We start from the raw sequence: 25,773 nt of genomic DNA, 5'->3' as shown, positions 1-25,773 counted from the left end.
TTTTGAGTATTTATAGATAACTATACTCTAATCAAAGTAAAAAAGGCTGTGCCAATGGCAATGTAACGTGTACCAACTGGCAGAATGGTCCTAAAACTTGCCATACTTCAGCAGAACAAACATCTATTATTTAACAACCAGAACTAAAAATAGCAAAGCAGTCAAGCAATCATCTCTCCACTTTATGAACAGAGAAATAAGAAGCAAAGCTTAAGTAAGTTGCTCAAGGTCAGATGGTTTGTTGGAAATATCATCAAGACAGACATATAATATAGTAATACTGGAAACAGAACCCATTATTCTAGAAAGCAGTTAATAAATACATTTGATGTGCTTTATCTGAACAGAAGCAGGAGCATATTTCAGGTGCTAAACATTCCAAACAAGCCCTAAAAGCACATGGCAGCTTTGTTGTGACAGTGGCCAAGCACAGCTGCCAAAGCTTCACAGAGCTTCTGCCTGTGTCCTGTAGGGCCCAACAGACAAGTGGCACCTCCTCTGCAGGACTGACACCCTCTCACACCTCACACACTGCTGCTGCTCCAGATATCAGCAGCTCTGGTTTTCATGGCCATTGATTCATCATTCTCACCAGCACTGACCTCTTCTCAGAGGATTAAGGAAAGAAACCTTGACTGTCTTGCTGAGTGATTATATGGAGGATACCATTTTAAAAATCAGGTTCAAAAGTTCATTTAGTATGTGGCTACAAATATAACAAGCGAAGTCATAAGAGAATCTACTGCTAGACATGTTTACTACAGTTAAAAAGATGTTATAATGAATTTTTAATGACTGTTTACACCACAATTCTTGCTAATTATCTTTTTTTTGGATTGCACAGTATACAATGATTTTCTTATGATCTTCCAGAAAATGACAGTGTGTCAGAATGTAAGTGGTGCAGTATCACATGGAAGAGGCAGATAACTCTGGACTCTTGCATGAGCAACTGCAGTCCCAGTGCCCTTACAGTGGCTGCTTTCCACAGCCCTCTGCTACTGGAGACCTCCACAACAGACTACTGCCATCACCTCTGCTTCTTCTTCCCACTTCTCTCTTTCTCACTGAACTGTGTTGAACTAGGCAGCCCTAAACATTTGTGTGTGGCTCTGCAGGCTGTGGCTGTGACTGGTGCTACCAAACAAGTCATTCAGAGCTATAAAGCCACGGCCTTTCAGTTTACTGTGCTCTCAGATTCTGCCTTGCAGCTCACAGCTTTCCAACAGCACATAAAAACACAGAATGCATTTTGCCACAATTCAGCTTAATTTTGATTCATTTCCTCAAACTATTCTGATCTTGGATTTTTCTTTTTTAAACTACCTGAACAGCATTAAATCTACCTTTGCTAACCTAGAGTGGCTTTTCCACTGTTGACACGACTCCTCTGAACTCATCAGCAGGACAGACAAGGAGGTATCTGGAACAAAAAATCAGACCATCAGGACACTGCTGCTCTGTTCCAGGTCAAGCCATGGAGACTGCTTTGCATCCAAGACTTCTTTGTCAATCCAGTGGGTGAGACCTGACCTTCATACAAACTGATAATCCCTACCTCAGTACACAAAGTCCACCAATCTGCAGAATTTAATGCAAAAATAGTACTAGTTTAATTCAATTTTCTTAAAATGGATTTCCAAAAGCAGATGACTGGTTAACCTCCTACTTCTTTACTCTCTTCTCCAATGATACTCAGAAACACCTACCCCAACTCCCATTTTTTCGCCACAGAAATATCTGGTGTTAAGAGTTTTACAAGTGCAATTTTGCAATGTGCCCTTTTGCCACTGAAGACTCACATACAAAACAGTGAAGACCTTAACACACTTGCTTTGTATCCACTAACATCAATGAGGAATAAAGTGGACAAAAATGTCATTTTGCATTGCTATTTCAGTTGGGTGCATCCAAAACATTTAAAAAGAGGTAAAATGGAGTCCCAAGGTTTTTTGCAATATAACACAACTTTAAGCCTCATACAACAACAAAGATATTTTAAGGCAAGAGAATCCAGTGCCATTTGAATTAGCCTTTGATAATGTGACTTTAAGGAGTACCCTTAGTCAGCTCAGCCATACAGTTGGACAGATTCTATTTGACAGAGTCCAGATGGTTGTCTATGTCGTCCTTTTATCTTACCCACTGGTACTTCTGGATGAAATGCTGAAGGTAGAAAGTCAAGATAAGCACTCCCTTCCAGTTTTAAGATTTATGAGCTCAAGACTCTGATTTAAAGAAACTCCCAACCTGCTCACTATTAAAAACAAACAAAATCTCTTTCTGAGTTAGTGCTCCCCAGAAATAATCTCTTATCACTGCCTAGATCTTGTTATTTTAATGCACAAAGGAAGACAATGTTTTTGCATTTCAAAGGCTTTTCCTTCTTCAAAAAATGATCTCTCGGTCCTAAGCAGTACAGCAGAGCTAACAGGACCTGTAGTGTTGCACATTTCTGGGAAGGTATGCAACTTTTGAGGTTAGCAAGACTTTAAAGAAAACCAAAACCAAACCGAGCAAAAATCTGATGATTTTCACAGACCAGGAAAAAAACGTGACATTTGTCTGCCAGGTTTTGTGCAAATATGCACTTCAATCTAGTTCCTTCCTTAAAATGTAATGCTGGCCATGAACTAGCTGTTCCAAGGAAACAACAATAAAAGCAATTATCATTGTCATTAAAGGCCTAAAGAGCAGTGGAACTTGAAGGCAAAATAAGTTTCTTGTATAGTCTGATCTGGGCAATACATAATCCTATATTTAATAAAATCCTGCTTACAAAAACACTCAGTCACCCTTCCGTGCCATACCACCTATACTGACAGTTCTACAAAGGGCAGTCACAGCCACTTGCTGCTGGAAACAGGAGGTCAATATTCCATGGAAAACAAACATCAAACCCACATCATGTATTTTTTTTTGCAATGGCAACTAACTGTGATTGCATTTAGTGTCAGTACCTGAAAGCACTGCTAAGGAAAGGCTTCATAATAGCTGTTAGTCTCTAGAGCCACCTATTTTGGTCTTGCAGTTTATTAAATATTGAAAACCATTCTGGAGTTGTACTTACCAAAATGCAGTCCACTTTAGATTGTACAGTTTTGCTAGATGTGAGGGAAGAGAGAGAGAAAAGAAATATTGAATTAATCTAAACAGCAATGACAAAGCCATTACATATTAGAATCTCTATCACTATACTACATGCTTTATGTCTTACAGTTAAATACCCTTCTAGTTTATGGAATAATACTCATCCAGCTATTTTTATGTTGAAAGTCACCCAAACTTAACTACTTGTTAAAATTCTTGCTGTTTTGTTCTTTTCTATAAGAACTGTATTTTTTAATGAAATACCATTGCAACTGGGAGCTATTACCCAAGCTGTAATGCAGCCAGGATGGATGGCACTACTTTTATTGTAAGCTCTTCAACAATTCAGATGCATTGTTTACCTGTAAACACAACTAACATCCCCCTCTCCCCACACTTCAGTAAATCCCACCATTTCAAGGCATTTATTTCTAGCTTTCCAAAGAGCTGCTACAAAGCAGAGAACTGTTATTCTACTGGCAACTTTGGAGTTTTCCAAGTTAGTCTCTCTACCTCCCAGCTGGCTTATTAAGATGACATTGGGTGGGGACTGAATTGAAGTATGTCAGAAATGACCCCAGCGTATGTGCCAAGGCCAGCAAACCGTGTGGAATTTATTAAACTTCATATAAACACACTCATAAGCAGCTTTCATGTTTCTTAAGGGTGCTGTACTTCACATGCCTGGTCTGACTGCATCAGTTGAAGGCATTTTATCTCTGCTCTCAAGAGGAATAGAAGCTTTCACACACAGAAAGCCCCAGTCTTTACTGCTGGACACCTACTGAACAGGCACCAAAAAACCACTGTTTCAAGTTCAGAGAGCAATTCTTTTCCCCAGAGAATAAAACATAATTCAATATCCTATTAACACAACAAAATATCTCACTGGCAGTTATTTTACTTTTGTACAGATGCCACCACAAACAAAGCTAAACCCAGCCAGTCATCTGATGGATGTATTAAAACCATAAGTAAGAAACAAACTAAACAAATGGCTCTGATGTCTGGTGGTGACAGGAACCAGCACCTACCATTGCATCACATGCTCAAAGGAGGCAGGGGTTTGGTTGTCCTGCTCATTACACCACTTCATTTTGATACTAGACAGTCTCAAAATCTGTTTCACAAAGGCTGCTAATACTGATGCCCCTTCCCATACAAGAACTGCTCATGTTATAGTGACAGAATACAACAAAATATTTGACAAGTCCACTGAGGAGATACATAAGCAGAAATCTGCTTCAGCTGACTTCATGTAGGGGAAGCCAATGGATGGGTAGATACTCAGGAACACCAAGGAGACACTAAAGCAGGACTACTGGGGATCTGTAAGAACAAGGAATGCTAAGGACAGTAAAATGGGAGCTTTCCTTGCCTTGGGAAAGATGCTTACATATACTGTAGCATCTGAAGAAGGGAACTTAAATGTCATCTCACCCATCAAAACCCACCATCTTACCAGAAAAGTCAAAGGACACCAAGCATGGAAACCTGCTGCTGCTGCTGCTGAACACTGTCACTGTGTCTGACCCAAAGCTGAGCCAAGTCTGCTGACACAGCTGCTCCAGCAGCTACCCTGGACTCCACCTCACCCACTGCCTCTGACCTCTGCAAGGTCCCACAATCCCTGTGCTGCTACAGATCCACAACCTCTCCTACAAAGCATTAGGCAGCAGGAATCAGGCATATATGCCAATTTTTGTATATAAACCTTTTCTATGGCTTCACATGACAGCTTATGCAGAAAAGGAGCATGGAGTGTAAGGGAATGCAGGGTATTGACATAATAAACTTAGTCCAAGTACAGCCTCTGCTCTACAGACTTGCAGACAACATCATGTTCTGGGCTTTTCAGGAGAACACATTCCAGCCAGCTCGGCTTCCGTCCTGTTATAGGTTCTGCCAAACAGAGCATCAACACACCCAACTGCATTAACATTTTCTTCTCGCAAAGAGAAAGAGGCAAGTTGCCAGGAGGCAGCTGGGCAGGAGATCCCTAGAGCTGTCCTTTTATCTCCAAATATCAGTCTGAGTCAGGAAACGTAAACTCTCAAATTTAGTTCAGGCTCTTCCCACTGTGACCTCTGCTCCTCCAGCCCCGATCAGCAGCGCCAAGGAGCCACAGCAGAGGAGCAAGGACAAGGCCAGTAAATGCAGCTTCGCTGTGTTTCCTTTTCGCCAACTGGTGGCACAAAAAGGACAGTCAAGTTCATGTCCTCCAATCTGCAAGCAGATGTTGTGACATTTTAAAAGGCAAAGGTCCCATGGCTTCAGCAGGGATAAGCAGGATCTCTATTTAAACAGCAATTGTTTTTCATCTCCTGCCCCATACTCTGAGAACGCCGGGAGGACATCATTAAAACTTGTTAGTGGTAAACTGAGGCTTCTTTCTTCCTAACCAGAGAACAGCTTAATGTGCCCTAATTCTAGAAAGCCTGTGCCTAATGACAGAAACGCTTCTTGTTTCCCCTCCAGTGAAGGTGATGCACATCCAAGTCAAGCAATGACAACCCTGAAGAACGAGCCCTTTGACCAGGAAGCTACTGGGACAGTGACCTTCTCATGGTCCTGAGCACTGCACAGAAATGCTCCATCTGGTGACACTGCAGAACACATCTCCACCGTATCAGGAGGTAAAAGGACAGGTGGCAAAGGGACAGCCATCCCAGTTACACCAGCCACCTGTGTTTACTTCATCCCCACTTCTTCCTTCACTAACAGGACAGATATGCTTTGAAAGCTGAAGTTTCATTTACCAACGAATAAGTCTGCTTCTGTCTCTGTCAAACTCATCCCTTATCTAATTACTACTGCAATTACAGTCCCTGCAAACAGCAATTCCTACAACAAGGCAGAATCAGGCCCTACACAGAGCCACTTCTAACATCTGGAGGCCACTACCCACACACTTTGCTACAAGTCCAGGAATAGCTGCAGGAGAGCAGCAGGAACGACAGATGTTCTTTCTAATGAAAATAAGCATTTGAATCTATTACAGACCTGAGCCCATTAGAAACTAAACTCAGAAACTGTACCTTAAGCCCTCAGCCAGAACTGCTTCTCCTAGAGAGCTGCTCCTGGGAGCTCATTGTGACTCACCCCCACCCAGAATCACAGTTGATGTTACTCTCTCTTTCACAGCTCTTCATGCTGACAGTCTCCCTGAAGTGAAACTAGTTCATTTACTTGATCTAAAACTTAATTCAGGTTACTCCAAGCAGTTTCATCCAGGACAAGACTTCTGATTCTGGGAGCAGTTGTCTCTTATGAGCAATAACAAAGGTGGCTGCTTTTACAGCTGCCTTGGATTTACCAGCTTGAGCCCAATGACCCAACAAAAGAACCTTAGAGTATAAAACTTTTTATCAAAATTTTGCCCCCCTCCAAAAAACCCTCCCAAAAATTAATGACACTACCACAACCAACAATGAGATGTTTGCTCAAGGGGTACCATTGTACTGACTGTTTCAAAGTTCAGTCTCTCAGTCACAGAGTAACCCAAGAGCCTGTTGCACTGTCTACAGCGATGCTCCTCAAAATGCCAGCACTGCTCCAAACGCCACCAGTCTGGATCAATTTGGTCACCTACCAACAGCCACTCAAAAACATGAGCCCAGCTGCTACTAATGAGTAAAACAGCAGAGAAAAGAAGGTTTCTCAGTCTGTGTTTGGAGAAGCAGCACAGGGCTGCTTGCTGCAGAAGCTGCTGTGTTTGGAGACCTTTGGTCCCACAAACTGCCCAGAAAACACGTGTTGGCTGCTTTGGGTCTGCAGCAAAAAGCCTTATGGGAGAGCCTCCATCTTAACAGCCTCAGCTTTTGACTTAACCTTTAGGGGCAAGATCTTTGAGAGATTTTTGAAGGTAACTTTTGAAGGCTGTAGCAATTAAAGCTCCGAAATGCTGAAGTCACGTTGACAAACTCCTGAAATTATCTCCAAGATAATAAAAAAGGGAGAAATCAGACTATTTCCTCAAACTGCCCTTCTATCTTATGCCAAAGTATGCATTTCTGTTTTCCCTGACCTATTTATGTATTTCTACTCAGAGAAAACCCATTTAACAGCCCCAACTTGGCATGGGCAGAATGAGGAGTGTGTTCTCTCCCCAGGTGAGCAGCTGGGTTTACTTTACCCTGAGGGAGAGGCAGAAGGGGAAAAAAGCAGGAGGAAAAGGCAAAAAGATGCAACTTTTTTCCAAGTGGCATAAAACCAGATGCTGCCAACCTTCCCCTAATTAAGCAATACTCTACTTTCAGCAATAGGTAGCTGAACTGCATGGAGCAATATGGGAATATCGTATTACAAGAGGTGGCAGAATTCAGTTGCTCTGAGCACATCAAGTACTTCCTTTAATGCTGCAAATAGTAGAAGCCATATAACCACAAGGGATAAGAGAAGCCTTATGTCTGTGAGACCAGAAAGAGGGAAGTTTTTGGGAGGAGTAAAAGAAAGCCCTTAAATTTATTAGCTACTGCCTACTTAACTCTGAGCCTTCTCAAAGCCTACACAGCACTGAAACTAAACCCCAAGCTTTCTAGCTGAGAGCATTCAGTCCCTGTGAAAGGTAGCAGCATCATAAACACCGTGGGAGCACCCACATGTGCACAGTGAGCACACATGAACACCCACCCCTGCAGTCACAGCTCCTGCCCTGGGACACACTGTGCAGCAGAGGATGCTGGAAAGGGGGCTCCCGAGTTGAGTCCCTGGTAGAAGTGGGACAGCAGCACTTCCAGGACACTGTAGTTCTGCAGGGGAGACATCCCAGCCACAGAAGTTACACAGGGCATGGCTCTCAAGTGGACTCATTCCTCCAACGGAGGAAGATGTCAACAACAGCAACAGATCCAGTTCAGCCAAACTCAGTGGACAAGTGGAGCCACAATTTATTGTGCCAAATACAGTAATGGTTTGACTCAGTGGTCAAACGTGGGAAGCCCAGAGTGATTTTTTTTCATTAAAAGTTTGGTGCCGTCAAGGAAATTGCCACAGATATTCTGTGTCCCTTTCATCTCAAGACTGCAAGTATTTGCCTAAAGTGGAACACCCTCCCAAAACCAGCCTCTGTAGCTGCATTTTATGTGCTTGGCGCATTTTGGGCAGCCTGGAGAAAACATTATTTCTGCCAAACCATAATGCAATTGATGAAAAGGAACCATTTTCCATCACTGCCAATAGCTGTGCTGCACATCAGGAAGGCAGGGTATAGTTCCTGACTGGACAGCAAGGGTTCCCCACTGCTGGGCTCCCAGTTTTGAGCAGGGGTGTGTTATGTTACATAATTACCCAAGATGTAGGACTCAGTAGGAAAAGTAGTAACTAGAATAAAAAACTCCAGTGTACAGTTACTTACCATCAGCACCAGTACCTAGTAGTTATCACCTCAGACGGCAAGCCACTTACCCTCTCAGACAACTAACAGAGAGAGAAAGGAGGTTTATAAAGTTCTAAAATAAGCATTCTCTGGAAAAGGAGAAAAAACAAAAAACCTCTGAAGCCAAAAGAACCCCAGCAGGGGCTGTTCAGGGCCACAGGAAACCCCCAGTGGCTCACGTGCAGCCTCCATTTCCCACTGCATCAGTGGCTCTCCCACAGCATCTCTGAAGGGTGTTTGTCAAACTGTTTAACAACAGGGTCGAAGGGTAGTCTGGAACAGTGACAGTTTTGGCAACGTCATCTTTCTGAAAGCCATGTTAAAATAGAGAGGGTCATTATTAAACTGACCATATATCCTTTTGGAAAGATTCAATCTCAATTCCACAACTCTGACGACATCAGGTGACATTAAAAAAAAAATAAAAAAATCTCTATTTACTCTGCAAGCTGTGAGAAACCACTCAATAAAAGGATTACCAACCCCATTACAGTAAGTGGTACTATCAGAAAGGTACTATTATCACATCCTTACCACGACAGCCACTGTGTCCCAGCAGTGCCTGCAGGATTCAGCCCTTAATTCTTAATCTTACTGAATTAATGTTTCTCTTTCTTAGACTAACAGCTCTAAATATATCTTTATATAACCTTCCGCTCAGAAGCACAAAGAAATGTTAAACTGGAGCCAAGGATCATCTAAGGAGAAAATTATGAAACAGCCGCCTATGTGTGCTGCTACTCAATTAACATCTTAACATATGCCATGTTACATTGTCTGGCTTGGCTCACGGTGATAAAGAAGTAAAATGGCTGTAAAAGCATTTCAATTAAATATTTAGAAAGCAGAGCTGCACAAGGTTGGAACATGTTTGAATTAGCAAAATGACGACTATCTATACTGCTCAGCTAATGTGTAAGAGCTTTAGCACAGGGTGCCAAGAAAGGAAAGCACACCCAGGCCGGGCAGGACTCCCCTCCCATCACCCCTCTCACCCTCGGGTGTGCAGCAGCCAAAAATCAGGTGGCTTCTGATGCCACCTAGGGGCTCTGTCCCTGCCTGCACTGCTCCCTCCCCGGGGAGAATCCAATGTCATGCCCCAGACACCAGGCACTTGAGCCCAGCACTAACACAGGCAATCAGAGGCAAAACATTTAATACAAGACAGATCAGGTCTTTCACGATTCAAATGTAGATTCTTATTCCAGAAAAAAAATCTACAGGGACCATAATTACATCCTGGAAGCACATGAAGTATTATTATTTCCCTAAAGGATAAAAATAGCGGGAGTTGTGTCCACTAGCAAAGTGTCCAAGTCTCAGGCCCCGAAAAGTAAACCAAGCAAGTATTCAACAATTGGTAAATATTGGCTCTTCAGCTCGAAGGCAGATTGCTCCTCAGTCCCAGCCAAACCACCCTTCTCAGCGAAATCAGGAAGGAACAAGCACAGCAGAACGATAAAACAGTGCAACCAGGCAGGGCGAGCTGCAACGATTCATCCTCCCTGTAACCTAATCCACCCCCTTCCACTCGCCAGGGAGAATAAGCCAGACCGGTTTTCCATCAGCCATAAGGAGCAGCAATGCTGCATCACAGCACTGAAAAACACAGTGGCTCAGCACGCCTTGAAGTTAATGCAGGTTAAAATGTGTCAAACACATGACTTCACTTGCTACTGAAATAAATGCCATTAAAATATTTCATATAGGATAAAAATTTAATCCCTTCACCATTTGTGACACTATGATCATTTTATGAGTATAATTAATGCCAAATATACAAACAGCTGAACAAAGAAGGAAGATAAGGCTGCTAATGAAATGCCCAAGACTCAAATGTAGTCCATTGTAATGAACTGCCAAGAAATAATTAGCCAGGAGACATCAGAATACCTCCATCTGAAATTCAGGTCTATAAACATCTTTTAGCTCTCTGAAGAAATCTGTTGTATTCAGTGCTAAAGGTTTGTTCCACTATTCTTAAAATAACAGAGAAGAACTTGCAACAACCACACGCAGACAGGTGCTCTATTCCAACAAGACAGTCATTTAACTACCTGGTTGGGTTTTATTATATTTATATAAATTCAGTATTTTGCCACAAGTTATTTTAATGAACTCTGAGAAGAGACAAAGAAAATGCTTTTACACAGCTCTCACCCTGGTTCGTTCAGCACTGCTCTGAATTAAAATCAGTGCATATTGTTATATTCAAGCAGGAGCCTGTTCCAAGGATGCTATGCCCTCTGTACAGGATGTGGGAAGATCATATGACTTTAGAGGAGCTGCATCCTATATTTAATACTAACAATCTCTGATCTCAACAAAGCATCATGAAAAAAGATGGTCTGAGTAGGAACTTCATCTCAAGGATATCCCACTGAAAGCAGAAAGGTGGGTGCAAGTCACCAGACAGGCAGGTTTGCGGCTAAACAGCAAATCATCCATTGAAATGGCTCACATATTCCACAATAAAAACTTCTGGGTTTAAAACTAACTATGAAAAACCAAATAAATCTTTGGTTGCTTCTGAATCCAGTCTATAGATAGCTAAAAGATCTGCTGGGCTATTTTCAGCCATCATCAGCAGAAGAGAATCACGTTATTACTTAGGGGTCTGAAATGGAGATGCTGTAAAGCACATGGAGATTTTTCTCCAGCCTTTGTCCTATAAGGCTCTAAGAAAGGATGCCCTGAAACTAAGAGGGTGACAGTCCTCAGCAGCACTTAAAAAACAAAACCAAAAGCAAACAGGAAAAAAGTGCACCCACAAAACACATGTGCACAGAATAGTTTCCCTTCTGTGCCTGCAGGGCCAACAAGCTGAGGAGGAGGAAGAAGCCTCCAACAGGGCATAGACTTTGTCTTCCACTGCCCTTCCCTTGGGAAAGGGTGGGTACAGACAGCTGATGGCAAAGCAAAACAATACTCATATAAGCAAATAGAAACAGTTCCACGCTCTGCTTACAGGTAACACACACCCATAAACATACAGATTGTATAGGGCTGTGTTTACTGCACAGAGCTCTGAGCTCAGGTGAATCCAGTGTAACAGCTCCCAGTGTCAGCAGCTCTACAGCAAGGTCTTCCTACCATATGTGTTTCCCAATGCTGGTGCAGGTACCTGGATGGCAGATTTAAGCCTGCTATAAAAGCTGTGTTTCTTCTTCTTTATTTCGCATTATTTCCTTCAACATTTTCATGACCCACACCTATCCTAGTTATGTCCTATTAAAAGAGAGACTTGCTACTGGTTGTACCTCTTCATTTCCCTATTCATTTGGTGCCCAGGGAGGTACTGTCTGGTTCACAGTCCCACAACCCAGTCCTATCCAAGCTCTTCTGTGGCCTTACCCTGAGGGAGCAGAGCACACCCTCTGCACTGCTGAGCTGTGACAAGCCAGCACTCAGACACCTGACAGAGCCACCCCCTCTCCAAAACCCTCAGGGCCAACAGCTGCACATGTCCCACTGTCAGCCTGGACAGGAGCCCCAGCCTTCATGCCATGCTGCCATCTCAGTACTACTTGGCCTGGCACGTGGTGGGAAGTGGAGAAGCATTCCCTGAGCTGCACTTCACAGGCACTTCACAGACACTGCGCTGGGGAGGTCCAGCTTAACCCACAGTGTTTCCCTGGCACACTCTTCATCCTTCCTCCATGCCACACATACCCATCACTCCTCTCCATACTGACCAGCTCCCCCATAGCCATCAGCCTGTCTTTCCGCAAACAAATGCAGCTTTAATCCAGCCCTCTCCTCTTGATGCTGCCTGCAACATCCTATTACCTCTGCTTCTGCCCTGATCTCTGGACATGTGCACTCCTCCTTCTCCTTGCTCCCTTTCCTCTCACGGCTGCCCACCATGCAGCTCCTCTGCTCCCTTTTTTCCACTTGAGGAACCTGTACCCGATTGCTGACTCCTAGGGAATGCAATCCTTGCAACCTCTTAGGTTTCCCTGTGCTGAGTAATGCCCTGAGTATCTACATGCACCCTCCAAGCATCTGCCTACTAAAAGGGTCACTTGCTTCCTCGTGCTAGATGGGCATGGCTTCACTGCCACAGGAAAGTTAACTTCTCTCCCTGACCCGTGCCACACTGCTCACTGGCACATTGCAAAACTCATCCTTGACTATTTTGTAGAGGTGAGAATCTAAAGCTGAACTTAGTCAGGATGAACATGGCACTGCTGCCCGATGGTGACCATACAACATGCCATCACAAAAAACTCCCTGTTCAGCTCCCACAGGTTCTTTCAGGCCTCCATCCCTCAGCCCTGCATCTGCACACTGGGGCATTTCTCCCTCACCTCTGCCTATCAGCTATGACCCACTCCAGGCACAGAAACTGTCTGGTCTCTGCAAATAAAAAGTTGTGAGTAGCCAGAAGTCTCCTGCCTACCTCAAAGGTCAGGTCACTGAACGCTAGAGCAGTGTAACCCATCAGTTTTCCATCCTCTGCCTCAGGGTGTAAAAAAAAAATAAAGTTTGTAGCATCTTTTAAAATTGTTTTAAACCCTAAAGTAGGATCTTCGGAAAAGTTACAAACACGTGCTACTCCAATTCTCAAGGATTTTTTTTTAAACATTTGAGTTCCCCTCACCTACAACCCAGGTGAACTTCAGTTTACTTGCAGACTCAAAAACTTGTCTAAACCTGTAAGCTGCACTTGCTTAAAATTAAACCTGCACAAAATTTAATTAAGTTAATCTTGTTTAAGTTCATACCTGCATGTATCTATTTCATTTTGCACCTACAAAGCTGGGTCTAAACACAATTGCACTCACTCCTAAGTGGTACCTTAACTGTGTCCAATGAGCACTTTACATGGGCCTGCACTGCAGAAGGGCTGCTCCCACCTGGATCAGGTTCCCAGCTCCCAGGTTGCAGCACCACCAGGCCTGCCTGGCCCAGCATCACCCACTCAGCACCTCCACTCCACCCTCCCTGCCAGGCTGCCTCTGCAGCCACGACAAATGAGCAAGCAGGGCTATCAGAGTATTGCTTTCATCTAAACCCTGATTTATGAATGGAAACCATGAACAGCAGGCATCTGACCAGTATTCAATACCCCACAACTTTAAGGTTCAGTACTCTGTCCCCTTGGAACAATTTGCTGCAGGCAGGCTATGCTATGCCTGGCTCTGCCACACCATCCTACCCTAGGCAACCAAGGGGATGGGACCCAAAAAAATGGGAACTTAGCCATTTTCTTCTCAAGTAACACACCTGCTTTGCAGGCAAAGAGTTGCCCATAAGCATTTTGATATCTATTTCGGAAGTTTTCACACTGTCATGGTTTTCTTTTGAAAATATAGCACAGGGCACATGATCTGTCTTAGTACAAAGTACTGAAGCTAAAACCCCACAGGTCACTGAGTTTAGCACCCTGTTAAGACCATTTGCAGAACACCTGCAGAAATTCATCATTCATAACATGTATATTCCAAACATCCCAGGAAACTGCACAGTTACACCACAACTTACTTAGCAGAACAGTCAGAAACAGAAAAGGCTGTCCTTGGTTAAATCTAGATCAGACTTAGGAAAAGCTGCATTAAACTTCTGACTTTGCAAAAATCATAGCACCAGAGAATTATATTTAAGAGTGATGCAGACAGAGATTCTAAAGCAATACTCACCGAGCTAACTGTGCTGTTGAGATTCACCTGTAGGCTGCAGCACGTGGCTGACTAACATCTCCCAGCATCAAACAATTCACTGAACTGTGCTTCTGTAGAAGTGTCACACTAATGTTACCCACAATTACAATTCTGATAGGTCCTTCCAGAAGGAGACATTGTCTAAGAGCACCACAGAACTGACTGGTCTGGATTTTCATTCCTGTGAACCACATCATGCGTAAACATTGCAGTGGGAGAGCAGATGTCTGCGCTAAGGGAATGAAAATGTCCTTATGTGATTATTAACAATTTAATTTCAATTTTCAAGGTGAACTACATGCTGCTTTGCCACTCCTGTGCTCAGCCATTGAACTCATCAAACCAAAACTCACTTTTCTGAGTTTGACAATTCCAGAAGAATACAAGGTACTCGAGCTACCTCCTGATCCTACGCTGGGCCTCATTTACCACAAAGCTACTGGTATTTAAAGTATTCAGTGGTAACTAAGAACTTCACTAAAGCAACAAGAACCCCTGGGAAGTGACAAATAGCAATTAATAGGTTCTGCCCTGCACACGCTTACCCATTGCAAATATTTTCCCTCTGAACAGCTGGAGCTGTTGACTGACAACATCCCAGTATGTGCGTGTGTGACCAAGTGTTCACAGAGGGGCTTCTGCACACTGAACCATGGTTCACATTACCTGTATTTTGTTTTTCAATCAAGTTGCAAGTTTCACCAACTTGATTGTACAAACCATGGTGATAGATGAACTCACTCTCTTAATCCCTCCAAGAAAACTAAATTGCTAGCAAGAAAAAGATGCAGTCCATGGGAATATGCTCCATGAAAGCTAAATGGGAACTGCTTTAACTCATAGGTATTAAACAAAACAAAGCATCTTGTGTTTCGTTCTCATTCTTAGCCTGCAAGATCAAGACCATTGCCTTTTTTTAGCCATTATTAACCAGGAAAATCGGCTACTCAAAGTACATTCAGGCATGGATCTACAGGGTAATCAGACACCTGGCTTCTACTCGGAAGTAATCAATAAGGGATAGGTGTTTGAATATCCTCATGGATCACAGGCTTAATTACATAGGTTACCAAATCTTCAGGGTCAGCACTGGCATTTTTTGCATGATCAAATGATGCACAAGATTAATTGCATTTAGACAAACCTTTGTTCAACATAATTAAACACATACAAACCACCAGCATTTCCAAACTGCTGTAAAAGGCAAAATAAATGCTTTTTCTTATGTCTTCAGCACATTTGTTCATTATTTGAGATTTGTTTCTTTGAATCAGTAAGCCACCTCCAGATGTTAAATACAACTGATAGATTCTGTTCAAAATTTCCCAGGGATATTTTAGATCTTTAAAACTACATCTGCCAATCCCATTTCATTCACTTGTTGAATGGAAGAGGCAAATACACTTTTCTCTCAGCTGCCAATTCATTTCTCAACTTTTTAGGAGTCAGTGATTGAACTATACCACTGGAATCAAGCATAATGAAAGTGATGCTGCAGAGCAGGCTCCTGGAGCCAAAAGCTGGCTTAGCTCTTCAGCAAACTGTGGTTCCAGGTGTGCAGCTTCCAATTACTGCCAGTGAGTAATCTGACTGTCTTTTAAATATCAACTAATTTATTTAGTCTACATGACCACTAATAGCAACTGTAGGCTTTCCTAATTTATAATGCCAAAAGGCTTAATAAATAAATAAATAAATAAATCAAACCATAAAGAAAATAGACCAAGTTTTTATACACCTTATATCAGAGGGACTTTGTCATACTATGTCAGAGCTTGGATAAAACAGGTTTCTGTAGCACTGTCTGACTTCTGCAAGATTATTCCAAAATGAATTTTGGCCTTTGCTTCAGTCCACCCCATCACAGCAGAAAGAGCTACAGCCTTCAGCAAGGGCTGGGCACTGTCCAGCCTCGCAGATGCCTCACCCACAGCTCCCAACTTCCATAGAACCAGTGCATGGATCACAGTAATCACTGACCTTGCACTGAGAAACACCAGGAGAAGCACAAAGCACCTGAATCCCAACACAGAGAGGGACATGGAAGCTATAAGAGGATGATGCCAAGTACCAACAGGCACAGCTCACTGCGGCAGGGAACCCATCCTGCATGGAGCTTCCCGAGAGCACAGGCATCCACCACCTGCCTGCTCTTCCCAAGAAACTACTGCCTGCACGCCTCCAGCACAGACAACAGACTGGTCTTGCCAGAGGATGTCCAGCCCTGAAGCAGAAGCCTTGAGTCTCAATTTCAAATGGCCTCCAGACACAGCATTCACACAGGATCCAGAATCCCCTTGTAGGATTCTTGCCCCTGGCTTAATAAGCACCCAAGCTTCTCCAGTAGTTTCCTCCACTGAATAAGCATTAAAACTAATATGTGGTTCTAGAGGTAGGAGTTGTCACCATTTTTCAAAGAAGATTAAAAACAAAGACTAAAATTCCATCCACGAAAAAATACTGAATAAATGTTAAAGCTTTTCAATTTACTGGCCTTCAAAGAGTTACCATTTGTGGTACTGAGTAGCTGCCTTTCCAGTCTGTATTTTCATGTGGCAATGGTCACACAGGAGTATTTTTACTGCAGTCACAAAGACTTCTCCAAGTATTAACAAGTGATTTCTAAAGAAAGGCAAGAAGGTGACAAGGAAGATGCAAGAGAATAAATTGTCCATCCTACTATCCAGCACACCTTGCTCACAAACTAATTCTTGTTTGTCCAAGGGATACTTGACAGACACTTCCAGGCAACCTTGTACTAAGAAAAAGATGCAACAGTTTTTAAAGCTGATTGGTTTAAAAATAGTTTAATTCACTGCTTTAAAGGCAACCGAAGTAATGAACTGTAATTCCTTCTGTCCAGTGCAATCCAATTTTTTTACTCGCAGGTGCCCCAACAACCTTATAATGGCACTTAGGAACTTCTGCGTAAGAAATACATGTTGCCTGCATGCCTGTGAGGCCATCAAACAGAGAGGACAGCCACTGATCACGGACCTTGACATTTAACCACAAACTTCCTCTCAGGAGGGGATATGAATACGCCTCATTTCATAAACAAGTTCTTCCCCGGAACAAGATTTTCTTCCCAAACTTGAAGTACCTGACAATCAGTAGGTGATAGCATCCCCAGGCAGCTCCTGGGAAAGGCTAAGCAGGACTTGTTGCTGTGGAGGAACACAGGTTCACCCCAAGAAACCCACATCCATAGACACAACCCCTGTCCCAGCACCAGCATGTGCTGCACCATGCAGAGTGTTTGGGGTCACAGCCAGGAAAACACAACAGCTCATGTAGCCCGAGCAAGAGACAAAGACTGGACCACTCACCAGGTGGAAGACCAGTTAGGTCCACAAAAAAGAGCCTGGCAGCTCTGCCACCCACGGGAGGCCCCTCCACCACAGCCCCACGTGCAAGTCCCACCACCCAGAGCCATCCCCATCCCCGCCGGCAGCAACACCCGGGCTCCTCACCCTTTGATGGGTACAATGTCACTGCAGCAACCACAAGCAATTAAAAACAAGCAACAAGGAAAATATTTGGGAAGTTTTGAATGTTTTTTTTCCACTGTCTTAATGATTAAACATTCAACAATACAAAACACTTGGCAGCTTACTGAAACCCTGTTGATGGCACAGCAGCCGATAACGAGCATCCTACTTGATGGGAGATAATCCTTTTTCCATTAAATCAAGAAAGCATTAAAATTGAGATACTGGCTAACTCCATTTAGAAAAAAACAAAACAAACCCTTGAAATGCCCAAAGATCCAACAGAACACCACAAAACATGCCACCAGTTCCAGAATTTTAAATTTAGGGGACTCTTCTCACTTGCTTAAAAGTACCAATGTGTGCTGGCCTTTTGCTTGGGTTCTTTCTGGGTGACAGAGCACCCACTGCTTTTTCATCTATTCAATTCACCTTTTGAATCACCTGCTGCTAACTTTTCAAACATACAGTCCAGCATTCTACCTCTATTGCTTCAGAGGCAAGCTGGAAAGCCACCTCCATCTCCTCATGGCAGTTTAAAAATAAAGAGTTCCCTATTTATATATGAGGCTTTGTAATATTAGATATTAGAAAAGCTTGAACCAAAAATCCAAGTTTGGATCCTGATCTGAATTTTGCAGCTCTGGCCCTTCTCCAAATACTTCTGTTTGGCAAGCAGCAGAGTAGAGTAACAAGAGAAGGCAACATACATAAGTTATGGGATCTGTGTAAAAACATTAAGCTCAACCCCTGCTCTCAAAACTACACACACACACACAAAGACTAACAAAATCACCCCAACTGCAATTAATTAAAAGATTAATCAGTGCTTCAATACAAATCTGATCAGCCAAACCCAAGGAGTACCATCATCTCACCCAATTACAGTACTTTTTCTGAGTAATTTATACATCCAGGAACTTTTAGGGGGGGGTCCAAGTGTTCCTTTCAGGAGAAATTTGGATTCCTACTCACCAATGGCACACAGACATATGTGAATCAAACAGAATTGCCCCAGATGGCAAGCAACCCAGCTATGGAAGCCTGGGATGACAATCTTGAAATTCTGTGCTTATTAAGAACTCATTAGAAATGCTGCTCTGAATCACAATGTCACACAATCTGACTTGCTTCGATGAAGAAACTCCAGCAGTAGAAAGTAAAATGTTTATGAAACAAAGAATTGTGTATGTTTGATGCTGTGAAGTCAACAATTTAATGCACTCTAATGCATTTTAAATGAACAGCTGTAAAACTTATCCAAATCTTTTATTACTTGAATATTGTTTCCCCCCACATACTTTATTAGATTCAATTGTTTCAAGAAATGAAGACATACAAAACCCATGAGCAAGAATGAAAAATCCACTCTTCCTACATGCAGATTTATAAAGATCTTTTTTTTTCCTGCAAAGCTATTTCATCCAACTCAGAGCCAGGATATTCAATAAAACCTCAACTCCATTCTCAAAAGGTTACATAAAGGTCACCATTCATTTTATTCAGGTTTATTTTCTAACCTTGTAAAAATGCCTCCAGACCAAATTGGCTTCCACACCTGCTGACCCAGAAACTCCACCACCGTGGTGGCCATGCCCCTTTTGGAAAGCTGCTTCTCCTCCCACGCCGACCTGGCACGGATTCCTGCCGCTGACCTGCCCGCTCCCACAGCCAGTGGCACAGGGGAAGGCTTTCCCAACAGCACAGGGATGTACTTGCAGAAGAGTAAATGCTCTTGAAGGAATTCTTCTGGAGGGGCTTCCCCACAAAAGATGGGTTTCCTCTTTACAGGAACGTGTAGTAACAGATAAAGGGCGTACCTGGACCTTGTTCAGGGGAATGGAAGGTCTCCAAACAACCTCCCAGAGGCCACCTCCAGGAGAAGTCAAGTTGAAAAAGTGACAAATGGTGTGGGATTTACTTTGCCCAAATTCATGAGATATGCACCACAGATGGTTACACCCTGGCACATAGTTTAAAATTTGTTGACAGTCAAAGACAAATAGGCACATGAACTGATCAGATGAATTGTTTTATGGAAACATCTTCCCTAAGAGCTGGCCCTCACCAGAGAGGATATTTTTTTGTCCACAACTTGCACAGAACCAGGTGGAGTGAAATGAAACAAATTCCACTTTCTCTTCCTATCCATTTGGGGAAGCAGAATGTGAAGGAGAATGACATGCTGCTAAATCCTTTGCCCAAGGAGGCCTGACCTTCCCTGAAATCATCAGGAACTCTAAAATATGGTCCACAGTTCAATTTTTTCCTATGTATTTGACTACTTATACACCCTATCAGGAAATACATTCGGGACAGACAAGTCTTAGCATCACCTGCAAACAATGGAACCAAAAACCCTGGGAAAACCAAGTTAGTAACAAGAAATCTTTGCAGTTTTACATACATATCTTAGCTGAGGGACTCAAGGTACTTTTTCAAAAGATGTAAACACACTTCTGATGTTGCACAGATTTAGTGAAATGAGTGCAGCCCATACACCTGCCAATGATAATTATTTGCCTTTCCCCACAGAAATCCGTAATCTGTAATTGAAGAATTATAAACTATGTTTCCCACTTCTAACAATGAATTAACCAGGGTGAAGGAGGGAATGATGGTGCATTTTGGGCTGAGGCACAGAATAACCACAAAGAATCTGCAATCAGTTAGAGGAAATTTTAAGTTCTCCACTCAATTTTACAGGCCATGTAACAAAATACTGAGTTATGTTGGGCTTTTTTCTCTTATTTCCTGCCTCCTTTTCCCAAGCTACAGGAAACAAAAAGAGAGAAAATGCAGATGGACTGGTCTCCAGACTAGTCCAACCTTACTAAAGAAACGTATGTTTTAAAAAAATACATATAGGGTCTTACAGTAATTCCAACTGCAGAAGAAAACCACCAAAAAGGTGTATCCACCTGCTTTGCTAAGAGCCTGAAACACGTGCTCCTTGAGCTTCCCCCTTCATTGCCAGGCATTTTATTAAAAATATCAAGACTGTCAATCATTTTTTCTGCTGACCTAACTATACAAGTAAGTAACAATTCCTATAATGAAAAACCTCAATGGCATTTCCCAAGTTGCAGAACATTTGCTCTGCCAACAGCTAAGTGATGATCCACGCTTGCTGACAATGCCTAATGAGGAGTGATGGATGCAACTGCAGGAGGGAGCAGGAATGATGTAAGTCCAAGAAAGAATGGAGCCTTCCAAAGATTAGAAAACACTGGTGTTACAATCAGCTAATCTGGTTTTCTAGCACGATACCCAGAGCCCAAAACTAACAAAGGCACAATTCACCTCCTACTCCTCCTTCAACACGAGACAAACTGGGCCTTAGGACATATAATTTCAGCACTGCCCGGCCTAGCTCATGTGGTTTTCCATTACAACTTCTAGCTAGAAGAGTGATTTGAGGACAAAAATTATGGGTCTGAAACCCACACCCACGTCCAGCTGAAATGGCTGCAAATGCAATGCTTTGTGTTTGCCACTCCACACTGCCTGGTCCTCAGCCTGGTTTACACACGAGACTGGGGAGGGGAAGGAGAGAAATTAATCTCTCGAGCAGAATTACTATATTCAAATCCTAACAGATGCCTCTAGGACAAAAAGAGCTGAGATGCAGGCAAGGTGAAAGAGGCTGGGGCCAACCCATGCACAGATGCAAGCACCAGATTACTATTTACAACAGTAAACAAGTGCTTATTGAAGAATCATCACCAGTTATTCGCAACAGTGAACAAGAAAACAAACCTGTCCGTTCCTTCAACGTTCGCAGCTACTGGATTTTGGATTAATACACTGAGCGGGGGGATTAAATTGCCTAAAACTGTTGGTCTTTTTCTTTCACACCATCGAGACAGACCCTCAGCTCACACCATCCTCCCCTGGCCACCTCCCCATCTCAATCCTTGTGCCACGCTGCTTTTACATCCCTACTTCGCTGTCTTCGGCGATAAGATATTCTCTGGCAACTCAACGGGATATTGAGTAGACTGTCTTCCCCACCATATGTTTGGGTACAGAAACATCGTATACAAATAACACACATTCAGTAATACCCTCACCCGAAGAAAATAATTGAAACCCCATTAGTCTATATGCTCAGACAGCTGACTAGGGAGGTTTTCCCGCCTCGGGCTCCAACGTCTGGACAAAAAGCTATTAATAAATATGAAAGCTTTAACGAATCTAAAAGGAAATAAAACCAGGCAGATTAAGGCCCAGTGTCCAGCGAAGACCAGGGCAATTTAGAAACCCGCCCATCCCGACACTAATCAGCCAGGCTGGGCTCCCAAAGACGTGTTCTCCCCGTCTAGACTCCTAATCCGTCAGTGGGAAAAGACATCCAGTATTATTTCTGCCCACTTCACCCGCACCGTAAGAACATCCAACCGCCTCAGCAACTCAGATACGCAGCACCAAACAAAACCAGACACCACTTTGCTGGATGTGTTCAAGTGGGGCGGGCAGGACACAAACACAGTGAGACAGTGATGAGCTTCAATTACTGGAACCAAACAGCAGTTAAATACCTGTAGGTGATGTTGCAGTGCAAATAAATACTTCCAGATTTGTTTTTAAGCACAGCTAAGTCACTCTTTTATCTTCCCCTCCTCAGTTCAAACTTCATATGCAAAAAAAAATAATCATTCAAAACACCCCAAACAAACAAAGAACAAGAAAAACCAACAACAAAAAATCCCAAAACAGACTAGACTCCTAGCAAGCACATTTTTAAGTCTTCAGTATATATACTGACTGTGACTGCAAATATAACCAGCAGGACTTAACCTATTGTTTCAATTTAAGGGGCTCCACATGTACACAATTACCTAAGATGTTTTTGTCAAATTACATTTTAATTTAATAAACAGAATAAAATAAGTATAAGTTGAGGTACTGAATACCTCATTGTCCCACTCGTGGCCTGCATCACACTCTATATTTATATTTGTCTGTACAGGGGAGGGACAAGCACAGACTTGTTTGTGATCCTCAAGTCCAGTATTTCAGTAGCTGCTATATTTTGCTATACTACTATTTTCATTGACAATATAATTTGAAGACTGAAACCCTTAAAATAAAAAACAAAACAAAACAAAACAACAAAACAATAACAAACACAGCCAACTAAAAACCTCCATCCACTATGCACAAACATGTGTAGGAAAAAAGGAGGTGTGGGGAAAACAACAGAGAAGAGTACTAATCTGGATGTGCTAAACCCCTCGGGAAGGAAAGAGGGAATTGAATGCACCAGCCTGCCAGCACATGCAACTGGCACGGCAGGGGAAGAGGGGAGGAAGAGGAGGGAAGGAGAAAAGAGGAAGCTCTCCTCTGCACATTACACTTAAGTTCTGTTAACAGCAGTGCACTGCCATTTTCACAACCAGCGTTCCACAACCTCTCCTGCTGTTTACCCATCACCAGCACCCACTGAACAGAGTAGCAGACCCAAGGCTTTCCACTGTTTACCCGGGTGCAGTGTGCACGACATCCCTGGCAATGCTCCTCATCCTTGCTGTTCCAAAACAACCACCATATCTACAGGAAGATGCAAATTAACGTGAAACTCCAGCCTCAAATGAAGACTGCTTGATCACAATAGCGAAACACGAGGTTTGAAGACATCAAAGAAAAGGTTTTCTTATTAAAAAAAATAACCTTAACTTCAAATACTGCATTTCAACAGCAAAACCCACAGGGAACGGATGCTGCCTGAAAGCAGCAGGGAAGTTGAAGCCCGGTGCAGGAAACAGGTAGGCAGGAGGAACACCCGTGTTGAGGTGAGGAACGCCTGTGAAAGTACCAGGAGACAGGGCTGCAAGGTGCTGGCGAAACCTCTGCTGGTCACAGGCACTTGGCACCAGGAGAGCCACTCACATCGGGAAAAACGCTGCATTCCTTTGTACCAAACGTGGGTTTGGGCTATTCATCAAGTTTACCTGAATCAAACAAGCAGCTTTCATTTCAGAGGCTAACATTTTGTGCTCTTTTCCCTTGAAAAGAAAACCCACAATAAAAGCAGAGGTTTTACTTAGTAGCCATTTTGTCTTCAACTTGGACATGATACCTAATCTGAATGCAATGTAAACATGCTCTCCCAGGCTCATTTCCAAACAGCCCGTTCATGCAAAGAGAAGAAAATATGAAAAGGCCATCAACTAAATACCATAATAAATTAGGAAGGCGTGAAGATTTTGTGATCCAAACAGACAGGAAATTCTGCAGTTCATATTCCTTCTCTAGGTCACATTGCAGAGAAAACCAAAACAAAAGGTAGCAAGTGTGGATTAAGCAGAATGAACAGTTATTTACTGCTTAAATAAGTAAAAACCACCACCATGCCAATAATAATTACAATGTCAGTGTGCCATACAATAAAGGAATCGGAAGGTAAAATTATATTTAGATTCTCTTTCTTTTCCAGCTATATCCATTCAAACCACACAATCTAACTGTAATATGACGTAATATGCAAGCTAGATCAGTATGTTTTTATTGGGATGAGTACATGTATAAAATATACACTGTGTGTGTATATAAATGAAAACATTATATGAGTAACCTGTATTTACAACTCCCAACTTTCACTATACTTTATCAGCACCCTCACCCAAAGGCAGCTTTTAAAAACATACATAAAATACAAATGCTGCAGGTGACAGCCTCTTGCAGATATTTTTTTATAAAAAACACAAAGTGCTTTATTTGCAGTAAACTGAACTCAGTTCACACAAATGCACACAAAATAAAATTTTTAAGTCAAATGCCGGTTTACTAGGAATTTTCTTTTAATTTTTAGGGGGAAAAAAAAACCCAAAACAACCTGGATTCCTATGCAGGAACTTGCAAACCATCACAAGTTCCAGCCAAAACTGCACTCGAACAGCCCGACTGGGACCTCGGGAGAGCAGAGGGTTTCCAGGGCGGCTGGACAATCGCACCGTGCCCGCCGGGCTCCGCATCCCCCGCCGCCCCAGCGCCGCGCCGGGGGCTCCCGAGCGCGGTCCAAACGCGGCCGTGCGGGAGCTGCGCCCGCGGCAGGTGCCCCGCGCCCCGCACACGGGGCCGTCCCTGCCCCGCGGGCCCCGCCGCGTACACGCGTGTGCCCCGCGCCGCCCGCACAAAGGGGCCGCGCCCCCCCCGGCCCTGCCCCGGCCCCGCGGGGCCCGGCCCTTACCAGATGGAGCTGCGGATCTTGTGCTGCAGCGCGCTGGCCTCGCCGCCCTGCAGCCCCGGCACCAGGGCCGGCAGGGCCCCGCCGGGCGCGGGGGTGCCGGCGAGGCGCCGCGGCGGCTGCCCGCCCTCCGGCTGCTGCTCCTCGGCCATGGGGACGCGAGCGGCGCTGCCCGCACTAGGCCTCTGCCGCAGCGCTCGAGTGAGTCGCCTTCCCCCGCCGCCCGGGGGACATCACGGGCGGAACCCGTCCCGCCGCTACGCCGCAGGATGGCGAGCCCGGCCCGCGGCTCGGCGCATGGCGGCCCGGCCCCCGCCGCCCCCGCGCAGGGTCGCTCGGCGCTCCCCCCGCCCCGCAGCGGCAGCGGCAGCACCTGGCCCGGCCCGCCCCGCCGCTCCTCGCCCCGCGGCCGCCGTGCCCGCCCGGCCGCGCAGTGCGCAGGCTCGGCGTGCCCCACACACGGGCCGCCCCGCGGAGGGGCCGGGGCCGGGGGCGGCGAGCGCGGCCGGGGCGGGGGTGGCGGCCCCGCCGGCAGCACCGGGACCCCCGCCCTGGGGAGGGGGCGCTGCGCCCGGAGCGGCCCGGCGGCGGGAGTAACACATACACGCGTGTCTGTGTGTGATGTGTGTGTCTGTGTGTGTTCCACAGCGGGTACGGCACACGCAGCCGCCCCGGTGTCCGGGCGCGCCGCAGACACGTGAAGCCGCTGCGGCGGCAGCAGCATTGCATTACATCAGCTGCGGCACCGCGGCCGGGAGCGCCCCGCAGCCGCGGCTGATAACAAAATAACAAGTGCCTGCCGTGTCCCTGGGGGAGCCCAGGCCGGGCCATGTGTGCCCTTAGCCTGCCCGTGCGTCCCCCGCACATGAATGGGGCCGGGCTGCCATAAATGCCGTCGGCCTTTACTCACAACCTTCCTGTGATCAACGTTTTCCCAAAAAAATTTAAGATGCTCAGGTACCA

At 44.3% G+C, this 25,773-nt stretch overlaps 1 protein-coding gene across 1 annotated transcript in view; it reads right to left on the bottom strand.

Moving 5' to 3' along the window:
* RFX7 (regulatory factor X7) overlaps positions 1-25,128 on the bottom strand; it is a 49,491-nt gene extending 24,363 nt beyond the window's left edge. The window contains exons 1-2 of the mRNA XM_051797058.1: positions 24,814-25,128; positions 3,071-3,104 (exon numbers count right to left, since the gene is read on the bottom strand). Of these exons, the coding sequence (XP_051653018.1) occupies positions 3,071-3,104; positions 24,814-24,962 (183 nt within the window). The 5' untranslated portion in view covers positions 24,963-25,128. The remainder of the gene's footprint in view (positions 1-3,070; positions 3,105-24,813) is intronic.
* Between the last annotated feature and the right edge of the window lie 645 nt (positions 25,129-25,773).

This window comes from Manacus candei, unplaced genomic scaffold (assembly GCF_025592945.1).
Source record: "Manacus candei isolate 608988 ecotype Guabito, Panama unplaced genomic scaffold, ASM2559294v1 h1tg000046l, whole genome shotgun sequence".
Classification (NCBI taxonomy): Eukaryota; Metazoa; Chordata; class Aves; order Passeriformes; family Pipridae; genus Manacus; species Manacus candei.
Note: the sequence above shows the minus strand (reverse complement) of the source record. Positions and strands in the feature narration are given on the sequence as shown.